General features: G+C 43.9%; 1 protein-coding gene across 1 annotated transcript in view; it reads right to left on the minus strand.

The window, feature by feature from the left end:
• TMTC1 (transmembrane O-mannosyltransferase targeting cadherins 1) overlaps positions 1 to 22,871 on the minus strand; it is a 146,772-nt gene that overhangs the window by 23,514 nt on the left and 100,387 nt on the right. The window contains exons 10-11 of the mRNA XM_067289858.1: positions 19,648 to 19,812; positions 11,856 to 11,969 (exon numbers count right to left, since the gene is read on the minus strand). Of these exons, the coding sequence (XP_067145959.1) occupies positions 11,856 to 11,969; positions 19,648 to 19,812 (279 nt within the window). The remainder of the gene's footprint in view (positions 1 to 11,855; positions 11,970 to 19,647; positions 19,813 to 22,871) is intronic.

Raw genomic sequence — 22,871 nt, forward strand, 5'->3', positions numbered from 1 at the left:
TCTAGGCTTCACCTAATCAAATGCAAGTGCTGCATTATTTATGAAAGAAAGCTGAATTTCATTAAACTTCTACAAGAAGCAGTATATGTAAAAATATATTTCTCCCTTCTTTTAGAAATCAGAAGAACTTTCCTTAAGAATCTGTTTTCACAGGTGATTATAAGAAAAGTCCTGAAACAGCACAATTACCTTAAGAAAGAAAAAAGAAACCAACCCTTAAAAGTTTATTTTAAATCAGGCTGGGCTTTCATTTCTAAGGAGAAGACAAGTGGGATGTTTCCTTGCTGCAGAATGAATAATTCAAACGATTCCTTCAGTGTTGTTGCTGCAATTGTCAGAATAAATTTCAGCAGCTTTCCCTTTAACTATTACAGGTATACACTGCACAAAACCCCTGTCAGTAATTATCCCCACTTCTTTTAGGCTAGCAAAATTCCCTCTAATACCATTGAACAAGAGCCTTATTGACTTGCACAGTCGAGAGATTTCCAGTTTCATAAGACACGAGGCATAAAACATGTAGTCACCAAAATGCTGATGACTATTTTCTTTGCTTTTTTAGCTTAATGCTGTTATTACCTGAAACAATAGTTAAAAAAAATGAAAGGTTTTGTTTGTTGGCAATGTACTATGAGACAAATCCAGAAAAAAGAGAAAGGGAGGGAATTTGTTGTCATGGATACAACTTATAATACACCAAGCATTTTAATTCTTTTAATTCAGATATGGGGAAACAATTGGCAAGCTCAGTTCACAGTACTCCCTTTAAAAGCAGCTCTTGATCTGGTGCCAGAGGTATTAAGGGGGCAAAAGTTATTAGCATGACAGATCTCCTCTCGCTCTTTGAGAGAGCGTCAGGTGGGTTCTGCACAGCCATCGTTGTGCCAGGGCAGCGAGCTAGAGGGGATCAGGGCAGGCTAATGTGCAATTATCTGGGGAATCGGCGGCGAGCAGCACAGAAAGCAGCTGGAGCGCCACGTTTCAGGGATGCTCGCGGCCTCCTTCAGCCACACAACAAAAGAGGTTTTTGCAAAGAAGGCCAGAGCCCTCCCTCGGATGTGGGACATGAAAGTAAAGCAGCTCTGGACATGGTTAACCTAATGGCCACGCCATGGCACCAGCGGGAAGGTGAGAGCTGCCTGCATCATCTCGCACAATATCCCAAGAGACTCCAGGCAAACCCATTCTTGCTATAGGGAAAAATCAGCAACTAACTCAAGTGCGGAGATCTAGCATGCCTTTCTTTTTTTTTTTCCTTAATGCATTTTTGATTAAGGAATGCATTTAAACTTAGCACTCACAAGGAACTTTTCCCCTTTGAGGCAGCTGTGATTAATTATCACCTCTGGGCTTCTGTGAGAAAACAGGTTGTGTTATCTCTTCTCTGGTAAAAGGAGAACAGCGTCTGAAGAGCCCCGTGACAGACCTTGTCTCACCGTTCCCTCGGCCTGTAGGTCACCTCCCTGCAACAGCTCTCAATTCTTCCAGCGCTTGTGTGATCCCATTGCAACGCCCAGTGTCCACAAGAGTGGAAGGCAAACACTGACTTCAGCCAGATTAAGTGTGCAGAATCAGGCCTTAATCACACAAGCCCAATTACTTGCTGGCAGGATGGCAATTTGTTTTTAAGACACATTTTGCCCCATGCCAACACATGCTGTAATATTTTATTAGCATCATCTTGCCAACAAAAGTAAGAATGCTACATGAATAATGTTTCATCTGTGCCAAATTTTTATACTACCCCCTTTATATTTACTCCATTTCAAGCCAATTCTCCCATTTTATTATTACATCACATTCATTTTCACATGTTTACGTACGCTCTCAATAAAGCTCTATGTGAGGTTGATTTAAAACTTGACTTGATGCATTTCTAAGAGCCGTCATCCCCCAGGGAACGCTCCTGCGCTGGCAAGGACTCACACTACAACCTCACGATAGCACAGCACCTTCTGCTAAACACTGCTCTACATGCTGTGGAGACTTGCAGGTCACGGAGCCAGATCCTTTCTCAAAAAGACCTCCCATTTACAGCATTTGAATTCTTGCTCTAAAGGGAGAGACAATCCTGCAGTATCAAGCAGCAGTTCGTTTCTCTCGAAGACTTTTATAAGGTGCATCAGTATTTCCCTAAAGTTAACACCCTTCAGCTTGGCTGAAGATTTGTGGCAGGCTGGGATTTCTTTAAAAACCTGGAAATCCTGCTGAAAGTCAGGCAAGTGAGAGATCTAAGGCTTTGAGGCTCCTTTGAAAACCCTCAGCGTAATCGTCAGAGAAAGCACGACAAAGCAGCTGGCCCCCTGGCTGTATGTAGCCCGGCCCCAAGGTCAGCAGTACAGCACATTCACTGCCCTGTTTTCGGCTGTGAGATGGGCTGGTTCACAGCGCTAGGAACAAGGCGGGGAGTGACCCTGCCCCAGCCTGGTGCTGGCTGCTCTAATATTTGCTCCCCAGAGCACTTAGAGCTCCCTCCCGGGGCCGCGGGTCGCCCTTTGGGACCCTCACTAGAGTTGCAGGTGCCAGCAGGGTGCCCAATCGCCCACACCTGCAGCTATTTTGGACACCACCCCAGGGCATCCCAGCTGGCCCTTGGTCAAGCACCTGGCCAGCACCGACACGGATGCTGGGACACAGCGCTCATCTCTGCCACGGCTGCCCACGGCACCTGGGACAAGCCGTCCCGCATGGTCTCCATGCCCCATCGGTAAAGCAGCAACAACACTTCCCTTTCCCTTGCTCTTGCCTCTCTGCACAAGCCCTTTGGGGTGAGGACAATCCCCATCTACTTTCAGTGGCCAGTAAAACAGGATCTCCATCTCGCTGGGACCTCCAGAGACCGATTCAGTATAAACAGCAAGTGCTGAATCGCTGCCAGGGATTGCTGGAAGGAAGAAACATCCTGGCTAGGCTGCTTCTCTCCCTCTCCGGCAGCTCAGAGCAGCAGGAACATCAGCCGACTCGGCCCGCTGGCTCCCACCCGTCAGCAAATCCTTTTTACCAGGGTCAGCCTTCAAGGCTGCTCATACCAGCTCCAACGAGCACAGCACAGGGCACAGTGGTCATGCTATACCCTAGTACCAAGGGAAACATCTACAGGACAGAAATGTGAAGAAAAGAGAAGCTGCATATATTTAATCTGTAAATTGACAAAAGCCACATGAATTCCTTAAGCCTGGCATCCGTAAAAAAAGCATATCCAGAAGCATTACATTACAAAAACAAGCCTGTAGCACATTAAACAATATTACAATTTATGAATTTTCATTAAATCTTCAAACTTGGGCAGGGAGAAAAGCTGCAGATTTAGAGCTGAGGAGAAAAAAAGGATTTCATGTCCAACAACGTTAAAGCTAAACTTATGTAAAAAAATAAACCCCCTCCTGCTAAACTCTCATATTTCCTGCAATGTCGAGGCAACATGGGGTTATCGGAGCTGGGTTGCCTACTTACACTCTCACATAAAGAATTTATGCAGGATCCATGTAAACCCTGAAAATCTCAGAAATCACTCAAGTCCAACAAAGGACTATTAAGGCACAATACGCCTGACTGACAGAGACAGAGAACAGCGCAGACATCTCCGTGGAGTCCAGAGAAACTACAGGAATATAGCAGCAAGCAGGAGTCTATCAGCCAAGTTCTTCAGCCAAACATGAGGGGACTACCTAATGACATATATATCTTGTCTAAGTAGATGGGACAAAATCATGCCTGTCCTCTCCCAGAGATCACAGGTACAGGAGGATGCTGTAGTCCAGCCCTGTAGTGCTTTGGTCACAGCCGTCTCTGAGCAGTCTGAAGGTTGTCTCAGTTTCCAGGATAAATCAGAGCAGCCCCATTCCAGCACTGCCCAAATTGCTCCAAGGGGCCATTCAAACGTCTGGAGATAAGCAGAGCACCTCAACTTCTCCTGCCACAAGGTTACCCTCTCATATGAGAGATGTTCACTGGAAATCAATTTTTATGCCACCCCTTGGTAAGGATAGGAGAAGGCAAATCTCTGATGATTAGGTACAACAATAATCAGTGCTACCTGGTCATTCCTCAAAAAAGAATGGTCACCCAAAGATTTCATTTAGACAAAGGACAGGAGACTGGGGGAAAAGACAGGGCTGCTGGGAACAAAGGGTGACTGAGCCTTGGATTTGGTGCTCATGCTAGCCCAAAGTGAAAAGTAGGCTTGAACATTGGCAAAATACACCCCTGAAGTTTCTATCTACATAGGCCACATGAAATCAAGATAGATCTCTCATCTGAATAGGACAGGAGCTTTGTGGCTTCATTAGGGAAGCATCTTCCATTCCCCAGATTTTTTAGCATCAATCCCCAATAAGTAAGTATATTTAATTCACTGCAGACACATTCATAGCAATGACACAGTGTCTCAGGAACGTTAATGAGCAGTCATTCTTGTAGCTGATGGGGATCCTCTCTAGGAAGATGCATTTGAAATCTTAGCAAGGCCCTGAAGGATAGTGTAGAAAGATCTGCACCCAAGGTAGAAGCCTCAGTGTAGGAAGAGATCCTGTCTGTGAATACCAATGTCCAGGGAAGAGCTATACACCAGTCCATCCCAGCAGGAATATGCAGTTTCTATTGTTGTCAATGCTGTTACACTGCATACGTCCTGCTTTTGCACCAGGGCTCATGGTTCCACTTACACCAGTTTGGTTTTAAGTAAATAAAAGTTTGGACCTTGACTGGTATTTGATCAAAACAAAGCAGAACAACTGAGCAAGGGTGGAGTACACCCCCAAGCAGGCAGGGATTTGTGCTTTGCAGAGAACAGGTTCAAAAATAAATTACACTGGCTGAAGTAATTTGGCCATCATCTCACGCACTGTGTTGTAGAGTCCATTAAGTCTCTGATTCAAGTTATCAGGCACCCTTTTCAAACATCAATTATTAATAAATCACTCAACACTTTTATCTAGCTTCAGGACGGCCACCACATACATACATGAGAGAGCCAAGACTCCAAAAGCCTGTTGTCAAAGCGTGGTTTAGAAGAACACAGCAGGAAGATGTTTCCGACAGCTTGGATACAATCTCCCTCGAGTTTGTAACATCCACTAACACAGGGTGTTATGTTAGTCTCTCTGAAGATGTTTCATCAAATGCTTAACCGGAGGGATTGCTCCAAGAGCCTGACCTAAGTGACCTAAGTGTCATAAGGGCACTCAAGGCTTTGGGAGCAAATGCAGCCCTGGCAATCGCAGCAAAGCAGCAGTGCACATTTTTGACTCACTGTAAAAACAGGCTAACAAATGGTGCCGGTATTTTAATTCTTTCCAGAAATAAATCACAGATGGTATCCAAGGCCACCTGCAGTCCATGCTGAGAGGCATTTTCAAGGCACACACAGACACACACACACACACACACACACAAAGGCCTATATGAACACAATTTTTTTTACTGCATGGAGAGTGCAATTTAACCAAATTTAAACAACCCCAGACACTGTTGATTTAAGATATATAAAAACCCAGTGGGTAGGTGTGTGGGAAAGCTTAGCGAGAAACCTGAGCCTCCCTTATAGGCATTAGGGTTATATTTCTAAGTGCAGTGGGGAGAAAGAGCTGCCTAGTGTGCTACTTTTCTACCCATTCCAGTGATGTTATGAACCAATTTTTTCTCAGTGAGGGATATGGATATGGCACCCACAGTACTTGCTCCTCCTTCCTCCCTCATCCAGCCTGCGTTTGAGCACCAAGTATACATTCACATGATCTCATAACACTTTTTGATGCCACAAGCCAATATTTCCAGTTTTCATGCTGTCAGCAATGCTTGAAGCTGTATTATTTGCATGTTCTGCAAGAGCCAGACTCCACATGCCACTGCACACATATTTTCATGTTGGCTGGTCTGCTTGCTGGCCCACTCTCTCCTCTCTCTGGAGGCAGATGTTCAGGGCAGCTCCCTGAGCCACAAGGAAAGCCAGTCCAAGGGCTCCCACTTGCAGCCCTGAGGCTTCCTTCGCCTTCAGATACCACAGGGGAGGATGGAGGTTTTGCATGGACCCGCTGAATGGCAAGCTGATCCCTTCCATGCTCTGTTTGGTCAGCAGAGTTTGTTAGGGAAAGTCCAAAGGGGGTATGTGACTGTGAACATGGAGATACACACACACACACACACACACACACACACCCCAAATGCGTTATGTGCATATACCATCCACATGAACGCACAATGATGCATTTATGTACATAAACTCACAGTACTACATATATTGCAGATACTTTCTGCAGTACTATATACTATCAGATCCTCTACTGATGGTCAGAGTCAGTTCACACACTCGTCCACGCTTCCCTTGGGAAAGGGCAGCACCCCAGAGAGCAGCTCCAGCCCCAGCCTGAGGCACTCTCTCTCTCCTGACCTAACTTGCTGTTTTCTTTCTTTCCAGCACCTTTGCTTTTTTAGCTCCCCCAATCCCAGTTCATTTTTGTGAGCTGTTAACCGGCAAAAATTCAGCAGCAAAATTCAGTTATAAAGAAGTAATTCAGTTATGACAAAACCATTCTGGATCATTTGATGGTCATAATATCCACCTTCACCCAGATAACTCTTTCTCCTCCACTACTAGCTTAAACACTATATTCTACTGATGTTTTATAATTAAGGGCCAATCTATATGTTTTTATGTCCAAAAGTGCAAACATGAAATTTTAACTGTCGATCTTTTTGCCGGGCACAGAAATGTGGCTTAGATAGCACAGATTTATATTTATTCATCCAATTCCAGCAAGAAACCTAGAAGCTTCCTTCAGACCCACCTGCTGTTTGCTCACATTGATCTGAGATTCATGGGAAGCATGACCCTGGCAACAAAAACCGCATGCCTAAGAACTGCATTCTGCAGTGCTGGCCATGGAAATACAGAGAGTAGGATGAAGGTGTTTGGGGAATTAAAATTTGAATGAGTTTGGTTGTAGCAGGGAAGGTAAAGTTTTTCCCTTCATTGTTGGAAGTGTTATTAAAGAGCTAACTAATGTTGGTCAAATGGTGTTTAAAGCTCTCCTGTTTTCTCTCTCTGCATGTCAGCTCATACGCATTCCTGAGGAGTAACAAAACAGCAAAATGCTCAACAGAAAAATCAAACATAGGAAAGCTAAGGGGGCATGTTGCGGGGAGGGGAGAAATAAAGCAAAAGCTTCGTAGCTATCACTACCACCAACAAAGTCTTCATTAGCACATCATAGATATTATTCATATTTGTGTGAGGTTGCATGACCTCATATTCTCACTCACAAACATGAGGGTTGTGAAATAAGTTTTATTTCAGATAAGACTAGCAGTATTTGATCTCAAGCAACAGGAGGCTCTCTGAAATTCCTAGCAATTGTAGCAAATCTGCAGCAGGAGCAGTAGCAAGAATTTTAAGGCTAGGTTTCAGAATAGTCATGGTCAACTCATATCTCAGACAGAGTATTTGTTGCCTTTATTTTTTGAAAAAAAAACAAAACAAATATTTTCTGGGGTCCCTACCATATGTCAGACAAACCATCAAAGCAGTCTAATCCAGCAGTGTGTTTTTATTCTTTACTGATAGTAAGCTAAAAGGTTTATAACCCATCAGTACAATTCCAGAATGCCAGCTGTACATAAAACCTGGTTTATGGATAACTCATTTTGCATCTCCAGAGGGCTGTGATTCCATTTTTCTTTTACGAACCTGACATACAGGAGAGGCTTGTTCCCACATATACACATACAGAACTTTCTTTTCTATTCATTCCCCCCCCCTTCCAACTCAAATGATGATGTTCTCTATTTTTGCATTTCATTTCATTTTTCATTTCCCCCATTCTTAGACAGTATAATTAGATTACACTCTAATTACCTAAACCTGGCTAAGTCAGGATGTTGCATCACTGGGCCGTCTGCTGGGGTGAGTAATGAATTTTCCAAAGGGCCACCTGCAATTATTCTCAAACATCAACAACGTATCAACCGTGGTGGATGGGATCAATTGCCGAGTTTCCCATGGAAACATGCCCTGCAGTTATACTGTCAGAAGAAACATATTCTTCTCCTCCACCATTTTATCTGCCGTGAAGTTAATGGAGAGACACCAACATTAGCCATCTTGCCTGCAAAATGCCTTTAAAAGCAGGAATGGGAACAAGTGATTAAATCACTGAGGATCAAGTTTCCTGGGATTTAGTCTCAATTGCTATTATTTCATTGTGTAACCTATGCACACTTCGATGTCTTTTCACACAACTATAGCTATAATATTACCTGCCTACTTCACAGGAGCAATAGGTTGCTTAACTAAATAGCTACATGGCAACTGACACTTTTGGCAGAAAAGTAGCAAGTAGAAACGCATTATTATGTTGGTGGAATGGTAATTGCAGGCAGTTAAAACAGCCAAGTATGTACTGACAAGATCACTTTTGTTTAGCAAACAGTTAAACTCATTTATCAAAGATCAAGCAGACCTACATTACAATTTGGCACAAGCTTTAGAAGCAAGCTGAAATGATTAATGAGCCATCAACCATGTGCCTCAGACCAAGCAGGTACTGGGCAATGCTGCTCTCCCTCTCCTACCTCCCAGCAGCTCTCGGGTGGCTGTGGCAGCAGTCCACTGCTTTATTGACTCCCTTGCTTTATTATTTCCTTACAGATCTGCCCTACTGCTCCGTAATGCGCACTAGGCAGATACGGTACCATACTTCTTATGGTGCTGCCGCCGGATTGCTATACCTCTTGATTAATTTGTATCTATCTCCTGTAATCTGGGGAGTGTTGATCTACCAAGACTCACCCAGGCAGCCTGTGCCTGGCGATGGCTCCCTGGGGGCAACGTCAAGGAGACTTCTTGCGTTAGCACCTGAGCTGGTGATCTGCCTCCTCACCAGTGAGGAAATTCATGGACTGAGTGGTCCTTCAGCTTCCCAGCCGTTCTTGCATTTTCGGGTCAGGCCAGTGGCCAAAAATATCCTGTACCATCAAAATCTTTTTGGAATATTACAGCCACTACTTCCTTCCTTCTAATCATAGCATAATTAGTCTTCAATCAGAGCAGCAATTGAAAAGCTCGAATCTGTGATTCTCTGTGAATAGCTTGGATGTAAAATTTGTTCTTGTCTGCGATATTAGCCAAGGGTCTTGCACTATATCCATCGCCATATTTCCTATCCCACATCCATCACCTTCTCCTTTGCTTCAACATAGCCAGCACATATAGGTACCTAGTGCATGTTGCAAGGCCTATGTACAAACCCCAGACATTTCAGAAGGGGCAACGTCTGGGGGAAACGTCTGGAATGTATTTTTTAACATGAGTCCAAGCTACACTTTTTACTTACATTGTTTTACTGCTTATTATATGGGCTCCAGTAGCCTGTGACCAGGGTGGAAAGAAAGGGTAAAAATGGGGAAAGCATAACTGCAGATGAGGTGATGGGACCAAGTAATACTGGTTTCCAGTCACAGAGCTAGCTGGAGACTCCTGGTTTGCACTGCAGGCTCTGCCAGCGCTCCACGGTGTCAGAGGGAATGTGCAAGGAGGGCACAGGTGGCTTGATTTTCAGAAGAGCCAAGTAATCCTGAAATTACTGAAGCAACTGCAAAACTGCCCAGTGCCACTGGAACATGGACCATCTAGAAGAGTTCAGTTCTGTGTGGCTCAAAGACCTGACTTGACTTTGGATGCTCTATAAACAATATCATCAGCACAAACTGTGTTATTTAATAAGTTTCAGAAATGTTTGCAATCAGATCTCAAAACAGACTCATTCATAAATGAAATACTGCAGAGCAGAAGACAGCATTACAATTATAATAAATGGGTGATGCTGAGTTAGAGAAGAGCAAAATCTTTTGTCAGCAAATGCCATTTGCACAGGCAGAGGCAGCATCAGTAGGCGCAGAAAGCAGATACAATACTCTGTACTAACAAGTTCACTGCAAGGCTCGGATAAAATTTGCTAGTCCCTCTTCTTTTTAACTTGCAGTGGTCTTTTCTGGTAAACGAGGGAAGTTACAGAGAAGAGTTACAGGAGTGATTAGAGGACTGCAAAAACTTGCATAACATTGAAAAAGCCAGCAACCACATCAGTTTGTTGCATCAAACAGCAGGTTAAGAAAAGACCTGATCACTGTGTGGAAAACAGATTTTTGATAATGGGCTCAGTAGTGTGGCATTTAAAGGTATAAGCAAATCCAATGACTGGAAGCTGATGTTAAACAAAATCAGACTAAAAATAAAGAACATTTTCAACAGACAGGGTAATTAACCTTTGGGACAGTTTACTGATGGTTGTGCCGGATTTTCCATTCCTAGAAACATTAAAAAATTGGATGGAAGTTTTTCTAAATGATTTCCTAAATGCCCAGCAGAGAACACAGAACAGGATGCAGCTCAAAAAGCTAAAAAACACTTTGACCCATTTTCAGGCCCTCCTCAGTGACATGAACTCTCTCCTCCCAGCTTACCTGGGTGAGTAAGGAGCCCGTGGAGAGCCCTGGGTATAACCCTGTCAGTTGGCCAGAGGACAAAACATAGATGTAATTTCTGGAGTTTCCTTCCTATGCCAGGAAGAAACACTTCCAACCGATGTCTGTTGCACCTTTTTACATGTCCTTCCATGCCAAGCTCTGCCCTAGCTGTCAGAGCCACTCCTCACTTTGTCTGTCCTTTCCACATTCGCCTTTTTTTCCTGATGATATTTTCTGTACTCTTGATGCTTGCTTTCTCTCGCTTCCCCCGCACTGCTGCTCTGTTTTTCTTGCACTCATCTACCTGAAGGGCTAATCCCTTCTCCCAGCCCCACAGGACCAGAGGGAGAAATAATGCAGCAAGGAGGAGATTTTGGGGGAACTGTGGTGGCCAGCTGCTTCCTTGCTGCCACTGTACCGAGTGCCGCGTGGGCAGAGGAGAGCACCTGCAGCTCTGGCTGAGTGGCACCACCAGCATCCGCAGGAGCAGGGAGCTGGGGAGCGCTGCTCACCACGAGCTGCCTCCCCCACTGGCAGACCTGGGAGTGCACCTCTGAGTTACGGTGCAGAAGGCATTTTGCAGGTTCACAACCCCCTGCTCCTCTTCTCTGCCCCAGGAGATCTGGCACAACAGAAAAGCTCCATAGCCCTCTCAGTACTGCAGGCAAAAGCCTGGTCCCTACCTACAGATATCACAGGACTGCATGCTGTCATACGCAACTCTTGGGCCAGGAGATGCTGCATGTCATGGCCTTGTCTTTGCCCCAAATTTATCATGTGGCCATGAGCAATGCAATTCACCTTCCTGCTTCAGCCTCCTCCGTTACAGAACTACAGTAATGGTATTTACTCAACTACCACACAGGAGCATTTTCAGGATCAATTACTTAGCGTTCATGCAAAGCTTTGTGGACAGCAGCCTCAATACAAGTAGTAAGTGCTATTATTATTACTCTACTTCAGATGGTTACAGTGTTGGCATTTTCCAGGCATGCGCCATTAACAATTTACTAAGATAAATGGCCCAGGAACCTGAAAACACATTTATGACAACTGCTTCCTGCATACCAGCATTCATTCAGCTGAATAAATGACACCTCATTGCTCAATGCATAGCTACGGTAACGTTTATATCTCATATATTCAAGTGTGCACACAAACACACACACACACACACACACACACACACGGAGTTGGAGGGAAGCCAAGCTACCTCATTTAATGACATACAAACCCTGAGCCAAAGAACTTTCCCAGCCTCCAAAACCTGTGCAGCCCCCATGGAGCTGGGAGCGAGGAGCACACAATGCGCTGTTTGCCATGCCAGGAAGGGCTGCATAAACCACAGGCTGGAAAGTGCAGTCAGAGCATAACCAGGCCTTCAAAGAACTTACTTGAGAGCAGTTTTGTAGTGGTAGATAGCTTCAATGTTACGTCCCTGGTCTTTCAGAAAATTGGCATAGTTGTAGTGCACCTTGGCGTTATGGGGTAGAGTCTTCACTCCTGAGCTGCAAATGGGAACAGAAGCAGGAAGGTGTTAGCCAGCCAGGTTACCCCCTCTTCCTCAAGGTCTTTCTTCTTCTAATCGTTGCTTTCTCAAAAGAAAAATTTGCCCATATTCTGAGTGCCTTGTTACCTCCCGTGCACTCACACCAACAGAACTAGCATTACAAACCCAAGCTTGCCCCACACTTGCAAACTGTGCAGTGCACTGCAAACCATGTGCCCCCAGTGGGACATAAATATGTGGCAGCAATTCACCTCCCCTATCACCGTCACAGATACCTCAGCAACACTTCCTGTGACTGGATACCATGGATAGTTCAAAGTCTAGATTATTAAATTGTAAGGCCCTAAAAACCCTAATACTTAGAGGGCAAGTATGTACTACTTTCTAAAATATAGTCATAACAGGCTCCTTCATCTCCACCTCTGCTTAAACTAGAGTGTCATGAAGTTCCTCATGAAAATCTTGAGTTAAAGCTATGAGCTGGAGGTACTGGAGAGAAGGTATCTTTTCCATATGCGTCAGCCACTAGAGGGGATGCACAGCATACTCTGACTACTGAGCTAGCACTTCTGCACTGCATAGTGCTGAGCAGAGAGTACAGCCAGGAGGGACATTAGGGTCTCTTGCCCTAGTTTACCCTTAGCTTACAAGTCATACACTCTCACATTATAACATATGACTGTGGCCATGCAGCTATACAACTGCCCCATCCCTCCGCTTTCCCTTTCTAGCCATGTAGATTGAGCTGGACATTTGGAATTCATAATGAGGGCATAAATTTAAAAAAAAAGAAGAAGAAGAAGAAGAAGAGCTAGTAAATGCTTGTTAACTTAATCCAGAGCTCAGAAAGCAGGGCACACTAGATGATAGTTGCATAACTAGAGAAAATGCTGTTCTGCGGCTAGAGACAGAAAGAAATCACAGGAGCACATACACCATGGAAACATTTCTCCTGCAAGAATCCCAAGAGGTTGGTACTCCATTTAACAGGGGAATACTTTCCAGCATATAAACAGGGGCTCTCTGAGGTAATAGGAAATACAGCTGGATGAACCTGTTCATGTAAAACCAGAGGAAGCACCATGTCTTGTTCCCAGGTCACAGGCAGATTGCTGCTAGCTGCTGCCTTCTTTCCTCCCACCATCTCCAAGCCTGCTACCTCAGGTAGGAACTGCAGGCACTAGGAAATTCTCAAGCCTTTTTGCCTTGCCTTGTTTGTCTCTGCTATTTAGCTTCAGTGGGTAATGAAGAAGTTAATCAAGAAGAGACAGGGTCACACACAGCCTCTACGGAGCAGTGCAGCCTGCAAAGGGGCTGATGAGGGAGAACATAGCCACAGCTGCTGAAACCCTTTGTCAGGGATTTCCTTGTAAAGAAAAGAGGGGGGTTGGAGAGCCTTAGCAGCACTGTGGCATCTGCCTGGTTATCTGCAGCCAGCAGTATCAAGCATTGCTAATGCCTACTTCCAAGAGGTTTCAAAGGTTCGCCGACGGCCACCTCGCAGAGCTCAGCACAACACAGCCACCGTTTGCCTACGCAAATTAAGAATATACCTTGCATTTGGCTTCCTAATCATCAGGTATTTCTAAGTTACTAACTGGGAGCACTACAGGAACAAGACATTTTGTGACTAATCGCTGAATTAAATCACTTAATTGATGCTATTCTTAAGAGAATGATTTTCTATATTAGTTTTCACAAAGATATACGGCACCAGCAGCAAGTAATGTGTGACTGCTATGACTGTGTTAATTTCCACTGGCCTTGGGAGCTATTAACCACACACTTACAACCTCTGGGCATTACTGGAATATTAATTCTCATACAGAAAGGCTTTCATTACATCAGCATGTTATAGGCAAAGACACAGACAGGGACTCAGAGCTGCTGCTGTCTCAGAGCTATGTGCAATGAGTTGTTGGCTCTGTTATAGCCCCTGCTGAAACAGAGCAAACCGAGTTAACGGTGAGAAGCACTACACATGCACAAGTACTTCAATTCTAATGAGACACAGCTTTAACAGTAAGATGCATATTTTTAAATATTTTAATTTTGGATGGTATCCCTTTAAATAGACAATTATTAATCATGCTGGCCCCATTTATTAAAATTGCATTAATAAAGGTTCTTCTTTCATTCTGCGTGCTTCTGTGGTGGTGGAGAGTGACATAGGAAAGAAAGAAATTGGTTCAGTTTGGGGCTTTTAGGATGCTCTCTCTTCTGCTCCACACCACTCACACTCCCTGACTTATTTATTCTTCTTGTGGGGGATTTGTGTCTGACTTTGCAAATGCACACATTAATGCCCGATGTTAACTGCTTGGAGTATCTGCACCATCAGCTGTAGTAGCGCACACAGTACTGGATGTGGAGTGGGTTTTTTTAGGAGAGTTTAGGTAAACACTTCAGCTAATTGATTCTTGACCAGCTGAGAACACTGTTAGCTCATTGACAGAGGAAGCAATAACATCCATAATGAAAGCCAAGTGGGAAAGGGTGGAGTATAAATAACAATGCAGAACACAATGGCTTTCCATTTCTGCTTCCCGCAAGCTCCCAGTCTCTCAAAACCTCAATCTATTTTTTCAACATGCTTTTCCAAACTCTCCTGTTTCCCTCCTCCCCAGCCCAGCACACACGTGCCCTTCTGCAAATCTGTGGACGCGAATTCATTCCAGCCAGAAACAAGTCCATTGAGAATGAACGTCACTTCTCAGGAGGATTTCCTTCCCTTTAGACTTCTATGACAGCAGTAAGTGACATAAATGAAAAGTAAACAATATGCAAGCCATTTTACGTAACGCTTCCTCTCCATGGAAAAGCAAAAGCCTATTAGTCATAATGCAGAGAAATAAAATATTATTGGCACTTCCAACCTCAAATGTCATCATTACTCAAATCCCACTTCAGTTGGGAAAAATCTCCTGCCATCCTCTCTGCTGTTTTCCTCGGTGCAAAGTGACTTGGTGTAGGGCAGGGAGTTCATTGATTCATTGATTTTTCGGTGATTTTCATATGAAAAAAGCTCAGTTTACAAGGAAATGAGGCCACTCCTGCCTCAATATGAGCCCTGGGAAACTGATGGGATCTCCTCTGCTTTGGAAATCATTAGTACCAATAAAGGTTCTCTGCAGCAAATTATTCTCTCGATGACACAAACAACTGTTTTCCTTGGCCTCATACCCTTGTATTGATTTTCCCAGATATCAGTGTTGGAACTTATTAAACTATTCTATAGAAGATGCACAAAATGTAATAAGACGTGCTCCTCTCAGCTGAGCTGGCTTTCAGAATTAACAAGAGCACACGGAAAGTAGGTGCTACCTTTGGGGATTTTTCTTTTTCTTTTTCTTTGGAAAATTACTGAAGTCAGCAGACCTGGCTTGGGAAGGAAGTCTGCTAAGAAAGTACCACATTTATACAGTTCCTTTGCGGGTTACAGCTACACTTTCAGACACTGTCACAAATGTGGGCAATACACAAATATCCTCCCGGAGCAGGACAAAATGTAGCAGCTTCACAAACCTTGGAAAGGTCAGGACATCGGATGCAGAGGTTAGCCCACAGCCCTCTCACCTCCCTATCCCTGGTTTGAGACTTTAACACTGACTGCAGTTGGAGCCTGACCTCCTGGCCTGCGTATCTGGTCTGCAGGATAGTTCCTTAAATATTCAACAGCAAGCCCTCCTTGCTCACTTGTCAATACAAACAACTTGGGGCTTCTAGAGATCTATTGGAATAATATGCCTCATATATCTGTATCTCTCTGTATATTTGGCCACTTATTTATTATACTTATGGTTCATTTGCTTTTCATTTAGTCCTCACATATATGCTTGTGCACCTATGTGTACATACATCATCTCCTCAGATAGTATCATCCTCCACGACACTGCTGCTTCAGCCAGGACCTGGAGGGATTTCTGCATCCTTCAGACTTGGCCTTTGTGCTGGAGACTGTGAGTCGGGCAACACTGCTGACACAGGCAGCACAACACCAAAGCAGGGTAAGCCTCAAGACCAGGACAAATGGAGTGCAAAGCAGATAACCGATAACATGCTGAGTATACAAACGCCTCCTGGACCAGTACAGAGAAAATCTGTATGACAGAACAGGTCTCAGCCAAAGGCCAGGGAGTCTAGACAGATCTACACTGAAAAAATACATCCAAGCTAATACAGGAATGAAATGTAGTTGTTAAGGAAACAAAATGAGAGGGGGAGAAAAGAGCAGTAATTAATTAAAACAGCAACTGGAGACAGAAAGAAGAATGAAGAACTAGGATTCTCCTAGTACGCGCTTTTTTTAAAAAGTCAACACACAGAGACTACCAAGTAAGTTGATTTATGTCTCCTTTCCCCTTCTACAGATTTGTTCTGGGTTCCCTTATTATTTCCTCCCATATTTCTTTGCTGTTCCTTATCTCCTCCTCCTGCCCTGTCCCTTCTAATTTATTGCTGTTTCATATGCCTCTATCCACTTCTCCCCCCCTTCCTCCTCTCCACACCATCCTATGTAGATCCTCCTACTCCTGCCCCAGAGAGGAAATCTCTCACTCCCGGAATGGCATTATCTTCTTGCTATACCGTTCTCCTTTTGCATTTTCCTATCACCAACAAGAACAGCCCTACCATATTACAGACTCACACTAGATGTATACTGCCCACCAAGGAAGATTTTAGAAGGACAACAAGAAAGACAACATGTTTAAAAAGCACAGTAAAGAAGGTGAAGAGAAATGAAGAAGACTGTTTAAAAAGTGAAAGTCACAGCTGAAGAAGGAAAACAGAAAAGAATATAAACTTTGGCAAGTTAAACATAAACCATAATTAGGCAGACCAAAAGAGATTTGAGGAACAACTTGCTGAAGACATCAAAGCTAATAAAATATATCAGAGACAGGAAACCTGCCAAAGATCCCCTAAGGCCAATAGATGATGGAGGTCTAAAAGAAGTGCTTAAAGAATAAAAGGCCACAGCAGAAAAGCTAAATGAATTATTTGTACCAGAGGGGTGCTCACTGCGGAAGAACTGAAGGATGTTCCCACACTGGAGCCTTTCCTTACGGGGACAAGTCTGAAGCACTGTCTCAAACTAAAGTGTCAGTAAAGAAAGCTTTAAAACAAATCAACACCAAGAAGAGTTATACATCCTCAGGGCCCTGGGATATTCATCTAAAGGAAATCAGAGACAACAGGTTTCTGATGACATCAGCATGAATCACATTGCAGGAACCAAAGCTAAGTGCAAAGAGTTGCAGAAGGATCCCATGGTATTGAAGGCTGGCCGACAAGATGGCAGATGAAATTCAATTCTGATACATGCACAAGTATCAGTGTACATATACGCGCTCTAAATCTGCATAGAGATTGATGTCTGTAAATCAGACATTTCCACTCAAGATAAACATATTGGAATTATTGTGGACAGTTCTGTGAAAACATTGTTCAGTGCTCAGGAGTGGTCAGAAGAGGCAAGCGGGAGATTAGGAATTACTAGGAAAAGAGTAGAGAACAAAACAGACAACAGTCCTATGTTACTGTTCTGCACAAATCTCTTGAAAGGTATATGTGATTCTGGTCCCCTTTCCAAAAAGGGCAGATTTGAAAGCATACAGACAAGAGTGACAAGAAGGATCACAAATGCAAAACAGCTTCCATATGAGGAGAGTTTAAATCTAGCACACTCCAGTGTGGAAAAGAGACAGCCTGGGCGAGGGCACAGAGGAGAACCTGGGGCGTAAAGGCCCGACAGGTAGAGGAAAAGTGACGAGCTAATGGTTATTCACTGGTCATGCAAAACACCAAAGGGAATGACAAAACCCAGAAACAGGGGATGCCAAACAAGATGATGAGGCAGAAGGCTTGTGACATGCAAAGGAAAGTCTTATTTTTCACACTGTGTAATTTAACGATGGAACCCAGAGTACAGGATGCCAAAACTATAAATAGATTCAAAAAAGTAATCAGAGACGTTAGTGGAAGCAAAGTCCACCAGTGGCTGTTAAATGCAAAAGAAAGCAAATAACTCCAGTTTAAACTGCAGATTACTGCAAGCTGGGGAAGGACGGGAGGGACACATCACTGTTACTTGCCCTGTTCTTGCATGACTTCTCCTGGCATCTGCTGCCAATCACTGTCAGAGGCGGGCCACGACGTTGGATGACCCAGCAGGAGCTCACCCACGCTCTCACATTCTTCTCAATAAGCCCAGGGCAAATCCCTCTGCCCCAAAAGGCCCCGATCACAGCGGTGCCAAGCCCCTGCACATCTTCCCATGCCCTGCTCTCCCTGCACACGGGAACAGGGCAGAGGTGGGGCCAGGGAGAGCTGCAGCTGTCTGTGGGGGGACACAAGTTGTGAGAAGGAAGGCTTTGCTCTCCTGGGCTTATATTTTTCTGCTTTGCAGATGGCCACCCAGCTTGGAGTGGAGGCAGGATGGACACAAGTCCGCTTGCATCCAGCTACAGAGACATAACTGTGACCTTTGTCCTGTGACAGGCCCTCCTGTACCCCATATCACCACAGGAGCGCTCCTCAGTGGCAGCACTAGCGCTCCTTTCATCTGCTTCAGTTCAACTTCATCTTTCTTAAACACAGGTGACCAGAGCTGCATGCAATACAATATCAGGTGGTGCTGAAACATGGCATATGGAATTGCCATCTTCCCACCCCCCTTTCAAAAAGAGTTTTCCAGGTTGGAAGGCCATCCTGCTTTCTCCTGAATGGCTCCTTTCTAGCGCTAACCAGGAAGAATTTGGATTGGAGCTGTGCTTAAAATGGATCGCCGCATGAGCCAAGAGCAGTCACCATGGTTGCCATTGTTTAAAGAGCAAACAGTGCTTCAAGGGGATGGGCAATGAATCATGTTAGACTGAAAAAATCCTTATTCCAGGTTTTTCAAACAAATCCCACTACCAGAGCTCCAACCACTTCAATAGCGTGTCCTGAAGACTGAAGGGTGCCTATAAAAAGTAATTTCATACTCTTTAGTGCCGAGTAAATTAAACTTTGCTCTGGCCAATAACTTAGAAAATAAAGCTAAGCAACCAGTGTGCAAATCACCTGCATTTCTACGATTACCTCACAATTAGACAACTGCTGAAAGCAGCTGGAGGCAAATGCAATACATTTGCTAGCAAAACAGAAAATGAAACGATCTGTTTCAATGCAAAAATATACAAATGAGGTTGTAAAGAGAGCTGTTTGGCAAAGAGTAATCAAATAAAATGAAATATGGTACATTAAGTTTGGCACTTCATGGTATTTCATTTTTGTCATTAAGAATATCGCTAAAGAAAATTCAATATGTTCAATGGTGTTACTATGGTGTTCTGCAGGGTTGCAATGAAATTCTACCCAATCTTTAATAAGGGGAAAGTGTTACATTATTGGTGAATCGACAGAGCTGAAGTTATTTAAAAACAGAGCGTCTTAAAAATGCTATCGCCAGAATCAAAGTCTGTGCATAAGCTTATAAAGTGCTATACCAGTTTTTGCACAATTGCTTCAGAAAACAGAAAGTAGGTGTTATTTTATAATGTTAATCACAACAATGCATTAATAGCAGGATTACTCCTATTGTTAAAGAAAACTATTTATTCCATGTAACAAACAAGTACAATTTATTTTAAACAACAGAGAAAATGCAAGTGTTTTCCTGTGGTCACTCATACCTGAAAAGGGATTCTCTTGACAACCAGATTTCATTCTGTTTCACGGTCTTCCAAGAGAACAGCAGCAGTACTAAAGCAAAGAGAGTCAGAAGAGTAATTCTCCACTTATCTAACCATGCAGAGAGCTTTCTTAGGCCGTGGACAAAAAGAATGCAGTACCCCATACTGGAAAAAAAAAAGAAAAGGTACAAAAAGTTATATCCCAGTATTCTGGTTATTCTGGACAAATTCAGTATTGCATTTATTTTGCAATTACAGGTTTTTTAGACTAATTATATTTTCCAGGATAACAAACTCAACAGCATTTTTCCTCAAGTCACTACACAATTTCCAAATTAATCTAAATGACAGACCCGGATGCCAAAAGTATAATGGCGTACGTAACACCACACAGTATAATGGTAGCTTACACTCTGCTCTATGGAAGGCAGTTGCTTTTCTAACAGAAAGCTAAGAAAGCATAATGTATTAATAGTAATATTTAGCAGTACTAAAGTAGCTTACAAGTGAAAAGCATTACAATGCAATGAATTCTCTAAACAGCAGTGGCTGTTATTAATTCTATTTTACAAATGGTGAAACTGAGGCAGCAGGACTGAGCGTTTTCCCTGAAGCCGTAACAGGGCTGGGTGTCCGAGGCCACATTGAAACGCAGGAATCCCTGCTCGCAGCTTGTTGTGCCCCCCGTGCCAGGGGCAACTTTCTTGTTTGGAGAACTTAAGCAAGCTACATGTGATTCTGTTCTGAGCACAGACAATGCTGAGCAGAGAACAATGTCATTTCCATCACGGCCAGCCAGTGCCTTTCAGTGCTCTGTCCTGGAACAGAGCATGCCGGGGAGACAGCGTGGCCAGCCCCACGGAAGGGGCAGCGAGGTGCCACCACCGCCTGCCTTGCACGGCCAGCCCCAGGGACGGGTGGGCTTGTCCACACAGCTGATGCCACTGGTCAGGCCCATAACATTTACATGATTTAAAGGGATTGCTAATTGCAAAACAGGAAGAAAATGGGACATATTTCATCATATGCGGAGGTTAGCTTCACTCTGACAGCAGTGTAACTGCAGTACAATTCTCAATTCATACAGGCAGTGACCACTAAGAATGCTCTGTGCCTGGATAACTAACTACTACCACTTTAATCTCATGCTTTATATATGTATTTTTTAATTTATTAAAATCCCAGTAAATAACTGTATTAACACCAATGGCACTAGCAGCAGCAACAATGAAGTTCTCCCTTTGATGTGTGTGATTCCTACAAAGCAATCAGAAGTTCAATTACAGACCTGAAATTAGTTAACGGAGCTTGTTAGCTGCTGTTTCATGAAACTACATACAGTTTCCAGCTTCCAGTCTCCCTATACTTTCAAGGCTGTACTTAGTTTATTGCTAATTTTACTTGGCATTTTTGTGAAGGAATTTCTATTGCCTGGGGAATTTCATAAGTTTATCTGCAGCTATTCAAAGGAAGTTACTTAGCACCTGATTTAGTTTCAGACCTAAAAGGTATCTTAGTCCAGGCAGCTGCCACTGAAGGAAAAAGGAGCAGAAGGATCTGGAATAAAGTTACGGACTATCAATACACTGAGAAAAAAGAAAAGCAGTTCTCAGACGCTACCATGTCTTGAATCCCCGCTGACACAATTGAACGTGTCTCACCAAGAACCGCAGGAAAACTGCAGGCAGGGAGCTCTCGCCTGCTCATGCTCTGGCCAAAGGTCCACACGCTTCTGTGGCCTGTGCCTGGAGGTCTAAGGAACTCCCCTGCCAGGCTGTTACGAGGTAAAAAGAACTACGGACGTAATTCCCCTGTCAGAGGTAATCTTGCAAGCAAACACACAATACGGTAAGAGTCAGTCCAGAAACCAGAAACGTGCCACATCCTCAAGGAGCTGCTAAGGCACTTCCCTGTGCGGTTTCTCTGCCCTCTTGGAGGGCCAGGCATATCGCTGTCGTGTCAGGGCCCTCAGTGCACAGAATGGAGAGACACCGTAACTCCTGCTTTTCCCAAGTGCCTCTGTTGTCCACGTAGTACACTGAGGGAAGTATAGACATAGGGGACAATTGAGGGAAAACATCACTTCTACAGCTCATTAAAAGCTTTTTCACTGTTGTTTTAGGGTTTTTTTCCCCTTTTTCAGAAGTGGATATCAGTAATCATTTTTACTTAGCAATGCTTGTATTTTGCTGCAACACATTTCCTACAGCACTCGCACTGTTTTTTTCCATAAATTCTTTTGCACGCATGTTTATCGCACCTACATTAATTGCAAGCAGACACTTAGAGCTACAGACTGAGATGCTGGTGTCAAACAATCCAGCCTTTATAGCTATTGAACTCTACTTTAAAACCTCTGAAAAGCTAATCTCAGTCATAAGCACTCCCTTTCCAATAAGAAATGCCTCAAAAACCTGTAGACTGTTTTCACTCTGTTATTTTGCCTTTCAGCAATTTAATCCTTCCCTTGGAATTAATTACCTGACATAAGCATTATTTGATTGCTTTAATACAAAGCAGTTTTCAATGGAAGTCCCCTACACCTTCACATTTTTAAGGACGGGCCTTTTCAAACAGAATAGTGAATGTGCCCAGAAAACAAAAAATGCAAACGTCAATGTCTTGGTATTTATATCAAACCCTGCCCCAGCTGTTGAGAATTTTTGCCTCAGCAGCCGTGCTCAGTGTGTTTGTCCTGGCACAGCCAACACTGCATTACAGCTTACCCAGCCACTGCCACTGCAAAGGTGCTGCTGTCAGGGGTTGTTTTCTAACATCTGTGATGCAGTTTCACAGTAGTTACACACGGATGCCAGGTACTAGATGGGAATGAGGGTTCATCTCAGACTACAATTCCCACCTGAAGAACCACACAGGCACTGACATAGTATAGGTACACAGCAGCGCCTAGCTCCAAAATGGCACTTTCCATCAGCAGCTCCCAAAGCACTGTGTAAGGGAGGGCCACTGCAATTTTTCCTCATTTAACAGAGCAGGAACCTGAAAGCTGGCGATGAAGTGGCTTGCTGCGCTGGCAGGCAGAGGTGGGAACGGTAACCAAGGCACTGAAGTCTGAGCGCCGTCCTCTGCCCACAGCACAGAGGAGTGCACATGGAAACCAAGTGTCTCACTGAAAAGCCCGCAGGACTCCCCGAGAGATAAATAGGGAAGTAATTCAAGGGCAGTCTCTGCATCCACCCTCAGAAAGGTGGCAGAACTGTAGG

This window comes from Apteryx mantelli, chromosome 1 (assembly GCF_036417845.1).
Source record: "Apteryx mantelli isolate bAptMan1 chromosome 1, bAptMan1.hap1, whole genome shotgun sequence".
NCBI classification, from domain to species: domain Eukaryota; kingdom Metazoa; phylum Chordata; class Aves; order Apterygiformes; family Apterygidae; genus Apteryx; species Apteryx mantelli.